This window comes from Mustela lutreola, chromosome 13 (genome assembly GCF_030435805.1).
Source record: "Mustela lutreola isolate mMusLut2 chromosome 13, mMusLut2.pri, whole genome shotgun sequence".
Lineage (NCBI taxonomy): Eukaryota > Metazoa > Chordata > Mammalia > Carnivora > Mustelidae > Mustela > Mustela lutreola.
The window spans coordinates 30,550,776-30,562,927 of NC_081302.1; the positions used below are offsets into that span (position 1 = coordinate 30,550,776).

The 12,152-nt window shown below is 35.2% G+C and overlaps 1 protein-coding gene across 13 annotated transcripts in view; it reads left to right on the plus strand.

The window, feature by feature from the left end:
- The window catches only part of MYCBP2 (MYC binding protein 2), a 294,107-nt gene that overhangs the window by 95,445 nt on the left and 186,510 nt on the right, over positions 1-12,152 (plus strand). For 11 of the 13 annotated variants that reach the window (XM_059144685.1, XM_059144682.1, XM_059144683.1 and 8 more), the window contains 2 exons: positions 3,064-3,183; positions 4,494-4,575. In XM_059144685.1, coding sequence (XP_059000668.1) covers positions 3,064-3,183; positions 4,494-4,575 — 202 coding nt within the window. Of the gene's footprint in view, positions 1-1,473; positions 1,580-3,063; positions 3,204-4,493; positions 4,576-12,152 lie in introns of those variants that run through there. The other 2 variants (XM_059144693.1, XM_059144692.1) reach the window with 2 other exon arrangements.

Sequence of the window (12,152 nt, forward strand, 5' to 3'; positions counted from 1 at the left end):
TGCTCTGCTGTTTTCTTTTAGTCATTTTGTTCAAAGTACTCACTGTGTTCTGTGCTACGTTTTATGATATGCATGACTATAAGATTACTCAAGAAAGTATAGATTGAGGTAAATATTAAAATTAAAAGTTAGAGCCCTTTAGATATTGAATCTTCTTATCTCTCTGTGTGTACACAAATATGCATAAATAATGTAGCATATATATACACACAATATTTTAATTATATCTGTCAAACTTTATAGCTGTGTTATAGTTTCATTATCACATAGATGGACAAACTTATAGTGGGGAAAATGCAGATACGCTTATACCTACATGGCCAATTATAAGAATATTCAGATCTAATTATTTTTCCAGCAAATCTGAGATTATGTTGCTGCTCATTATCACTTTATTGAATAATGAGGAGAATTAATCTTGCTAAATTTCACTTCCTGATTCTTGAATTGACACTGAATTTTTAGCTGCGAATCAGGTACCCTTTTATTCTTTGATGACCTGTAAATTTCTAAACTGTTAGATGTTTACTTGATTTTTTAACTGACATCAAATACGAGATACAAATATGTATTTTTGAAATTCTTCCACTGCTGCTGCTAATGATAAAAAACTTCATCTCCTTTTTTTTTTACTTGTTATGTTTTCACCATTTATAATAATTGAGAGATTATTTAATGTAGTTAGATACAGGTTTGTTTGGATGAACTTGAACAAAATGTTCCTCGTATTATTTTTACCTTTAAATAATAACTGTTACTCTTTCAATCACTATGATTTTAATCAGTAAATTACTAGGCTTCTTCTTCTTCTTCTTCTTTTTTTTTTTTTTTTTTTTTGTCTCCTTCCCTGATGCTGTACCTCTATTGTGGGATTTGTATCTATATTTATTAATCTCTGAATCACAGGAGAGGGCAAAATGCTAAACTCAAAGGTAAAAATTTCTAATTAAGCATCAATACATTTATATAAAGTAATATGATACTTGTAATGTTGAATTTACCTAAGTCTGACAAAATCCCGTGAACACAATATGTTTTCTCTGTTAAATTAGATCTGGTTTTAATAATTAGATATTTTTACCAGTTGAGATCAAGCTGTAAAATTTCTATACATCTGTCATCTTATATAGTTTTTAGACAATATTTACTCCTTTTTGTATAAGGCCTTGTTTGTATTAACCGTTCCACTGTCTTTCAAGATGAGGAGTCTCGGAACTAAGACTGTGCTTCATTTTGGATGGAGTTAACAAAATGTTGTGATTTTTTTTCTTTTTAGCCCATTCATTCTTGCAGATTTAGTTTGACACACCCACATTAGGTAATTTAGCAAAAGAGGAATCCTATTCTTTATCCTATTATAGTAAAACCTCTCACTAATTCAGAATTTATTATACTTCAGATGCAGTATTTGTGATCTTTTTTGAGTAAAAAATTCAAAGTAATTTCTTCCTCTGAATTTTCAGGGTCATACTTATAAGGGGAAACCTGTCTAAAATCACTAGCTTTTCAAACCAAGGGCTCAAGAAATGAAGGATTCCTTCAACGTGCCTTCAACCTCTGGGTCCAGCAATTAATTCTTGTATGTTAAAGGACTTTTATGTTTATGGTACATTTTTATGTAATATAGGCCTATTTTGAATTATAATGTAGGTAACCACATTTTGTTTATTGTAGCACTTAGTTTAATCTGTAAACTGTACTGCTTGAAGATACTAGACAGAATTTTTACCTAAATGTTTTATGATTAAGAAAGACCTTTTCAGTAAGTCATATGGACCAACCTATTCTATGTTATTCCGAATTAGTGAGGTTTTACTGTCCTAGTGTTATAAAGAGTTTAAAGATTTTTTAAATAATAGGATGTTATTTAGTTATAAAAAGGAAACTCATAATTTAGGCCAGTCTTATTTTACCTGGATCATTACTAAAGGTTAGAAATACTATATAAAAGAAGAAAGGGTAATATTGAACATAAAAGGATTTGATGTTATTCTGTCTAGCATTCTAAAATGGGCAATAAAAATTCAGATGTCATTAAAAATGTATATAGATCCACATGTGTATCTGCATATTATACACACTTATTTAGAGTTGCTATTCCACAAGGAAGTGGCTTATACTAGTTGACCTTTTGAAATTCCTTCCAGATTTACATTTATTCTAAGTGTAAGGAATTTGAATCTTGATAATACAGAGATCATATTTTAGTTGGTATATAGTTTTAGATTAGGAAAAATGAGTTGTCTCCTTTATTCACACTTTCCGGACTAAAGTTTTAGATCCTGGAATGTGGTTTTTGTTTTATGGTCAGAATGCCAGAATATTTAAGTTAAATGTAAAAAATAGGGATGGAGAGAAATGTTTGAAGCAAGTTCGAGAGGGAAAGAAAGAAGAACTGAAACGGAAAGGTTTGGTTGAGAGTAGTGTTTGGGGGCTAGAAAAAGACCACAAAGTAGAATGGCTAAAGAGCAGGGTGGGACAGGAAAGATGAATAAGAGCCAGCCATTGGATTACAATATATTGGATAAAGCTCTTTGGTCTTTATACATTTTTTTAAAGTTCAATTGATGGAATACTGATGGACAGGGTAGCCTTTCTGAGATGTATATGTGAAATCTAAGTCATTTAAAAGTCAACTAGGAACTTATTTTTTAAGTGGCTGGTACTAACACTATTACTGAGTTTAAAATAATTGTTAAGTGACTTTGCATGCAGTTATTTTTATGCAAACTAAATTTTCCCATGTAAACTATTTAGAATTCTGTTAAATATATAATTTAATGACCCATTTACATTACATAACTGACTAGCTTAATAGGTTTTATCCATAACCAAATCTTTTCTCTGTTTTTATTGATTTAGTGATACTTGCAAACAGAAATATATAGTATATCTTTCCAAAATTCCTTCTTTACAGGTAGATTCTTGATCTGTCACTTCTAACAGCTGCAGATTCTTGCTTATTTCTCTTAACATTTTTCTCTTATTCTTCCATAGTAAACTGATTGAAAGTTTTATTTTGAAGATGAATAATGGCTTAATCACAAATTATAACACTTACAGATGGAAGTGGAGAACGAGGAGAAAAAGATGCCAGCAAAATCACAACATATCCTCCAGGCTCTGTGCGATTTGACTGTGAGCTCCGAGCAGTACAAGTCAGCTGTGGATTTCACCATTCAGGTAGCAGCTGGAACTTTAGGGTATAACTGCATTTTTATAATTGTGCTAAATAACTTAGTTGTTTGGTTTTGACAAATGCAGTCTACTAAGTATGTGTTAAAAGCTGTAGTATGACAATTTCTCTCAAATCTGTAAAAGCTTTGTATTTGTTACAGACACTGTGGCATGATAGAATAGGTACTTGTCTAGAGATCTGGTTTTTAATCTGTCTTCTGATGGACTTATTTTATAATTCAATTAATGAAACTGCTGAAGATGAAATAATCTCTAAAATTCCTTTGCTGTCTAGGATTCTGTGATTTTTACCACCTGGTCCCATATTTTGCTGCTGTTCAATGAAACATGTGTATCAACATATTTCTTAAAATGTAGAAAATAATTAAACTCTTAGTAAATTACTGACATTCGACCTATATAGCCTAGGTTGTACTGTTCAACCTTTATAAAAATAAAAAATGTTTAATTCTTTCTTTGGTATTAAATGTATTTCCTTATTTGACAAGTATTGACAGATATTAAAATTACAACATTTCACTGAAGTTGTGCATAATTGTACAGAGCTCAAACCCATGTGCTGCCTATATAATTATCCTAGATATGAGAGAACATTATTTTCTATGGAATTTTCTACTCATTATTAAAAAGGTTTTACAGTTGGCCCAAACTGGTATCTTATAAAATACTGATATTATTAAATGGCATTTATAAGAATTTTAATGTATTATATAAAACATTGTACATTTTTATAATCTATACAAATATTTTACAGAACTAAAATTATACTATATTACTAAGTATAAATTTCCTGTGATTCAATTACCCTTTTTTTTTTTTTTTTAAGTTTTTGTTTTAAACATTTGGTCCTCATGTGACTAGGGCACTCTTTAATCCCCATTACCTATTTCATCTATCCTTCCACCCACCTCCCCTCTGGTAACCGTCAGTTGGTTCTCTGTAGTTAAGATTCTGTTTTTTGCTTTGTCTCTCTCAATCTCTTTTTTTCCCCTATGCCCATTTGTTTTGTTTCTTGAACTCAACATATGAATGAAATCATATGGTATTTGTCTTTTTCTGACTTTCTCTTACTCTCTACGTCCATCCATGTCGTTGCAGATGGCAAGATTTCATTCTTTTTCATAGCTGAATAATATTACATTGTATATATATGTATATTACATATTCTTTATCTATTCATGTCAATTACACATTTTAATGGCTCTGTAAATTTTAAATAGTGTATATTATACTGCTTTCAGTATTGTCATGACAAATAAAAATACATATAATAAAGCTGTATATTTTGTTTTCAGTGGTTTTAATGGAAAATGGAGATGTCTATACGTTTGGATATGGGCAGCATGGGCAGCTAGGACATGGAGATGTCAATTCCAGGTACTAGGACTTTTTGTTTGAAGATACGTTTTCTTCTTTTTCTTTCTAAATATTTATTTCTATACTTGAAATCGTGTTTATGCCATTGTTTTGCAAAATGTGGCCCATAAATCATTGGTGGATCTTGATTTTGTGGTTGAGTGCTTTTGTGGAGATAGATGATTTTGTGGCTTCAGAAGAAATATTGATTTACATTTTATACATTTAAAATAGAAGAGTGACTATGATTATCACAAAATTCTTCCATATTCTTAGTAATTATTATTTTCTTAAAGGCTGTTCATAGCAATAGAAAAGACAGTGGATATCCCCAAATTGCATTTTTAAATTACATTTTTAATTGCATTTTTAAAAATCAGTGGATTCATTCATATCCCTTAATGTTGTCAGTTTTGAAATTTTGATCTAATATTAACATGAAATCATAGAAGCATTTTGATAATCTTTAAACAGAACCTGCAGTCTCTCAGAGGAAACTGACTTATCCGGAATAGTAAAGAACTATTGGTGGTGGAGACTATCAGATATTGCCTTATATTCCTTCTTCCCTGCCTCATTTGGGAGGAGAGTTTTTGTTGGTGACATGACTATGCAGTAAAGACTTCATTTTCCTGCTTCCATTGCTGCAGGATATAGCCGTGTGAATTAAAATGTGCTTTGGAACCATGCTGTTAAAGGGGAGGGAAGTACTCTTCCACTTCCTGTCCTTGCTTCCCAGCTTGTGGCCTGGAATCTATGTGTAGTGGCAGGAACTGGAGAAGTCGATGCAGCAATCATAACTTCGAAACCACACATTGAGACTGGCAGAGCTACAAGACAAAGAGAGTCCGAGTCCCTGACACCGTAGAATTGCCACATTGGCTTCTTACAAGTGGATGCTCAGCTGAGAGAGAAATAAACTTCTATCTTGTTTAAGTCCTTGTTACTTTGGCTTTCCTTATGCCAGCTAAATTCATTTCCTGCTTAATAATAGAAGTGAGAATGCTTTTGGCTGAAAGTATAGAAAATCTATCTTTATTAGTTCAGGACTTCAAGAAGAGGTTATTAAGACAGGATGTCATGTGCAAAGGAGTCATTGGGAGAAAGCTCCTGTGGAAGATGAAAGGGAAAAGCGCAGGAATAAGCAGGGAAAACTGTCAAACACAATGCAGATCTGACCCTGTGAGAGGAAAAAAGGAAGAAGGATAGAGTAGGAACTGTCTAGAGTGAAGTGCAGTTCTGAGAGAGGAGTTTCAGGCAGGCAGTGTGGTGTCCTTAAGCTGAGGTTGCCCTTGGAGAAGCCCCATATCGGGCAGGATGGTCAAGCATTATACCTTACCATGCTCAGACATGGCTGATAGCAACCTAGGGGAGAAGAATGGCCTCATGGATCCAAAGGGACAGCATCTCAGCTCTGCTCCCTGAAGTAGGTTGTCAGAGGTCTCCATGATCCACGTATATGGCTGCCTCACCATTGAAACCAGCCTAATTGATTAAGCCTGGAGATATGTACGGCAGCTTCAGGCCAGACTTGACTTACTCTGATTCATTTTGCCATAAGAACCTTCTTTCTTTTGTGAATCTCTACTCTGCCTCTTTCTCCCTTGTACTTTTAAGATACCTGCCAGAATCAACTGGGTGTGTATGGTTTCTCTTTTATGTACAGTGAATTACTCTAGTCCTTAAGTAAAATCCAGAATTTTCACTCTGTTCTGAAACCACCCCATTACTCTGGCAGGGATGCAGTTATTGCCATTTATATGGTAAAGACCAGTGATTCTTAATCCTGGCTGCACACTGGAATTACCTAGGGAACTTCAGAAATCCTATGCTGGATTCTACCTCTAAGAAGAATATGTTGGGAGTTGCGGGTAGGGTGGAGGTGGATGGAGGCAGCAAGGGCAGTGCTGGATAGGATCAAGAGTTTTTTTCCTAAAAACTGTCCATACTCTAATGTGCATCAGGATTAAGGTCAGTTCACTGTTTGTCCCTCATGGGTAGGGTCAGATCCATTTGCAGTGCACACAAAATGGGTATGAAATGGCATAACCTTAGTTACTTTGATGAATGTTGTTGCTAATGAGAAGAGATAATTAAGGAACCATTAAGTTGAATTTCTTAATAAATGTAGCATCCATTTAATATTCTTGTCAAGAGATTTGTAAAGCGGTCACAATCTTTTTCCTTTTATTTAAATGTTTTAATTCTAGTTAACAAACACTACTGCAATCTTAATGACCAATATCGTGCTTAGAAAGAGAGCAAAAGGTCTTTGGCAGAATCAGTTCCTCAGATGTCACTGGATATGACGTTTGAATATTGGACATTGGACATGGTAAAATATCAGTGGTTTGCAGGGTTGAGCAGTTACTGTCACAGGTGTTAGAAGGCAACAGATATTTTGCTTTATAGTTGAATGACATCAGTGATATGCAGAGACTGAGTCAGAGTTGTAATTTGTATGGGGAAGAATTTGTCAACTTTTCTGTTTTTCACTGAGGCTCATTACACAGAAGAGGGTTTATCATCATCTTCATTGTCATCATCATCATTGTTGCTCATGTTGATAATTTTGTAGTCATGGTATAAGCTGAGAAAAGTGCATTACAGTTAGACATGATGGACCATCAATCATGTGCAGCAAGAGGGCAGAAAATAATCGGCAAATAATTATATTTCATGGCCTCTCCTGAGTGGGAAGGAAATAGTGAAAATCATGAGTATAATCAAGTCACATCCCTGAGGTAAGTGTGTGATATGAAGAACAGGCAGCATAAGCACAAGATTCTGCTACACCACATTGAGGTGTAATGGCTATTGAAAGAGAAGTACTTTTTTTTTTTTTTTAAGATTTTATTTATTTATTTGACAGACAGAGATCACAAGTAGGCAGAGAGGCAGGCAGTGAGAAAGGAGGAAGCAGGCTCCCTGCTGAGTGGAGAGCCCGATGCGGGGCTCAATCCCAGGACCCCGGGATTATGACCTGAGCTGAAGGCAGAGGCTTTAACCTACTGAGCCACCCAGGTTCCCCGAAAGAGAAGTACTCTTGTCAGCTTTTAAAATAAAGAAGTTACCTAAAAAAAAAAAACATTGTCTCATAGACCTGATTATATCAGTGAGCACTGTCCCTTAATTTGCGCTGACTTGCTTCAGGTGATGATATTATAGCAATATGCTGAGTATTTCGAATAGCTGGAGTTTATCATCTTCACAAAAATATAATAGGTTTAAATTATTAAAAAGATATCAGGGTTTCTTGAGAAGATTAAACTCTGGGGTGCCTGGGTGGCTCAGTGGGTTAAAGCCTCTGCCTTCAGCTCAGGTCATGGTCTCAGGGTCCTGGGATCGAGCCCTGCATTGGGCTCTCCACTCGGTAAGGAGCCTGCTTCCTCCTCTCTCTCTGTGCCTGCCTCTCTGCTTACTTGTGATCTCTGTCTGTGAAATAAATAAATAAAATCTTTAAAAAAAAAAAAAAAGATTAAACTCTGGTGGGGTTTGCTTTAACTGCTTGATGCTGTTCTTTTCCCACAGGTACATTTTGATTCCTGGTTCCATTGATTGTTGTAACTGGAAGGATGTAGCATGTGGTGTGGGAAGAATAAACTGGGTAGCCCAGTGAAATAATGCTTACACACTATGCCTGGGTGTCCTAAACAGAAATTAGCCAAAACCATTTCTGTTATAACCCCTCTAGTTACCCTATTTGTCTTGACCCATGTCAGACTTGGGAGGCAAGACACAAGAACTGTGGTACAAGTTGAGAATCAAATTGACCACGTATGTGGAGGAACAGAATCCCTATAGCATACATATTAACTGACACAAAGAAGACATTTAGTAGATATTTAATTAAAGTGTATGGTTGGGGGGCAATTTTTAAAATGTCTGGTAAATCAAGTGCTTTTAACTGGAATTTATTGTATAGCACACAATAATGTGTGGTTAATGGAAGGTCAGTATTGAAGTGTGCATGGTGGCAAAGATTAACAAAATGTTATTGATGGTCTTCTTACTTAATGTGTTGTGTTGGCAAAATGAGTTCATTCTCTAGTTTGGGTCCTGATTCGATCACTTGGTACCCATATGACCTTGGCCAAGTTTACTTAACTTGTCTCTGTCTCTGTCTCTTCCTCTGTTTAATTGGAGTAAATATATTTCCCTGAGAAGGTTCTTGCGAGAATTCAGGAAGATCATGCCTGTCATTCACTTAGCTCAGGGCCTAGTCCACATTAAGTGCTCAGTGATGTTAGCTGCTGCTTTTTAAAGTAAGTCAGAAAGCTCGTGAAGGCTTTGGACATTTTCATGATGTGTTTACTAGCCCTCTTTTTGGTTTGTTTCTTTTGTTCAGTATGCTTCTGAATGTCTGAATTCCACTTTTTAAAAAATCATTTTTAGTAAAAGATTATAGAGGCTTTTATTCTCTGTTTTTCAGTAGAATTTTGGTCATTCTTAAAGTGTCTTTGAGTTTCCTCTTTTTCTTGGTAGACTATCTTCATTCTGCATTAATATATTATCCAATCATAGTATCTAGAACCGTTTAGACAAGTTTGAAATCTTTGCTTCATCTATTACCAACTACCTAATTGCAATTTACTAGGCTTTACGTTAAATATCTCATAGGACTGTTGAAGAATTAGTGCAGTGTATGTGAAATGCTTAGTGTGTACACATGCATGCAAACATACACATGTTTTCTGTTCTTCCTGTGTATTCAAACTAATTTAATAAATGGGCTCACTAATATTATGGAAAGAGTTCAAAGACTGTTTTAGAAAGTCTGCCACCAGCTTTTGGGAAAATGCTCTAAGCTCCTCAGATCTACCCTGAGTTATTTTAATAATCAGTGATAGGTTTTATGTAAAAGTGCTTTGCAAACTACAGAGACTTTAACTGTTGTTAGAACGTTACCTTTATTCTTTGCTACTGGTCATTTAGAGAGCATTAGTTCACTATATAACCCTTGGGGCCATTGTGGGTTTTTGTTTGTTTGTTTGTTTGTTTTTGTTTTGGCAAAGCTCCCTGTAGCTCAGGGTTGAAAACCATTTACCTTTCACTACTATTCTTGGTCATATTACTCCCTCCACAAGTTGAAAAAACCACTGCTCTTTTGAGGCAAGGCCATTCTGCTCTCTTCCCCTTTCATTACTTACCATTCACTCAGTAGCCTTTGATTCACTGAAGATTTAGTATCTTGTTTGACAGTATATTCTCACTCTGAGTCTTGTCACATTCGTGAGTGACTTTTGTATCCTTGTCCGTGGTCCCATACAATATACTTAATCTTGACGCCTTCTTTTTTTTTTTTTTTTTAAGATTTTATTTATTTATTTGACAGAGAGAGATCACAAGTAGACGGAGAGGCAGGTAGAGAGAGAGGAAGGGAAGCAGGCTCCCTGCTGAGCAGAGAGCCCGATGCGGGACTCAATCCCAGGACCCTGAGATCATGACCTGAGCTGAAGGCAGCGGCTTAACCCACTGAGCCACCCAGGCGCCCATCTTGACGCCTTCTATATAGTGAATTTTACTTCCACATTCATGGTAGTTATTCACAGAACCCATCTTGGATCCAACTCTGAATTCTTGAGTTTAAACACCTCATAATCTGATGATAATTCCTTCTGTTACTTAGCTTTACTTTACTCGGCCTTTGACTTTATCAGTACTTCATTCCCCACTGCCCTCTATGTTTTTACTCTCTTCTACCTTTTTTACTTTATTTTCTCTCCAAGTTAAAGAGATTGTTGATTTTCTTCACCTAGACTCTTATCAGTAACCTTCATTTTCTTTCCTTCTTGGTCTCAATGCTAGGGCATGGCAAAACTTCAGCATGGATCACTCTGTCCATGTTTTTGATGTCTAACTTAGGCTTCTGGAAAAAAATGAATCACTGTATGTGCGCAGATTGTTACCTGACTTCCAGATTGATCCAGAGCTCTACAATGGGCAATCATTGTTCTGCTTTGTGGTTTTGCACTATTTGGTTTAACACCTCTTGAGAATTTGGTGAAAGATTGGGTCTGTCTTCAGGACAGTAGATATAAGAATATACACATAAAGGTTAACTTATAAATTTAGGAGGTTCACAGAAGCTCTGAAGCTTACTCACAGACTTCCTAGAAGTCCTTTGAATCTCAGTTAAAAACTCCTGATCTGCATATGTATTTGTTCCATTCACCACCATGCCTTTTCTGTAATCTTCAAATCCTCTGCTTACCCATTTCCTTCTTCCTCTTAACACATGACTTCTGTTCACATCACAGCAAAAACAAAATCCATTAGGTGGGAAGTTCTTCACCCCACCAACTCTATAAACCTATCTACATCTATACTACTTCTTTTGCTTCTTCGTATTACTTTGAAAGAGGGACCTGTTCTCAGACGTGCTATGAAGCCTACCTACCTTTTCCTTGGGAATCTCGCTGTTTTGTTTCTCCTCTCTAAATTGTACCTTTAGCCTTTTTATTTCTACTCATGCTTTTAAACTTACATAAATCTCTGTCATCTTAAAAGGAGCAAAGCCTCATTGAGCTTCATTTTCCTTTTAGCTGTTGGTTCTTTATTTTTCATTTTTTGTGTGGAGATTCTCTCTCCCTCCCCCTTTGCTGCTCCTGCCTGCTTGTGCTCTGTCTCTCTAAATAAAAAAATTAAATTAAAAAAAAATTTATCAGACTTGTCTCTAAAATAGAGCCTCCTATTATTTGTAATAATGTAAAATCATACGAGAATGGATACAATAGATATAAGGATGTCATTTATTGTATTAGTTACCATTTACTCATTGCTAACTGTGTGCTAGACATTGATCCAAACACTTGACATGTGTGAGCTTCTCTGTTGTTCATAGGAACCCTACAGGGTAGGTACTGTTTCATATTATCCTCTTGTGTTATAGAAGAGAAAACTAAAATACAAGAAGGATGAGTAGTACATTGTTCATAGTCTTGGTCCAAGTGCTATTGTGTGATGGGGCCGGGATTTACAGCCAGGCAGGCAGTCTAGCTCTAGTGTCTAGGCGTCTAGTCACGGCTCTCATGCCTCTTGTTCTACTGTATTCTGATTTCATTAACCACTCTATTAAAATCTAAAATTAGAGCTCGCTTAAAAAGGTAGAAAAAAGGATATAAGATTGATCGTTTCATATAGCTCCTGGATTGAATTCCTGTTAAAGCAGTGTATGATTTTTATTTCATCGTATAAATATTTACAGAGATCTCTAATGTGCCATTGCTATAAAAGATAATTTTTTTCCTTTTAAAAACAAAGGTAGCACCAGTCTTTCAGAAAAAAAAATAAAAATTATGTTTCCCTGCGTCGCAAGCATTTCTGCAACTCTTCTGTTCTATATAACTCCACAAATCCTTCCTGTAAAATATAACTTTCTTCCTTTAAAAAAAAAAATTTTGTGTCCATAAGTAGGGTAGTAAATTTAGGAAATCTTTTTAATAATCTCTTTAAAGTCAGTGTTAATATCTTTTTCATCTTTGTATATCTGGCACCTATCTTTGTATATGAAGGCAGGCATATGGTACTTTAATAAATACTAAGTATACTATTAGTGCCTTTTATTTCTTCTATTCCTTATTGCAATGTTTATTTAT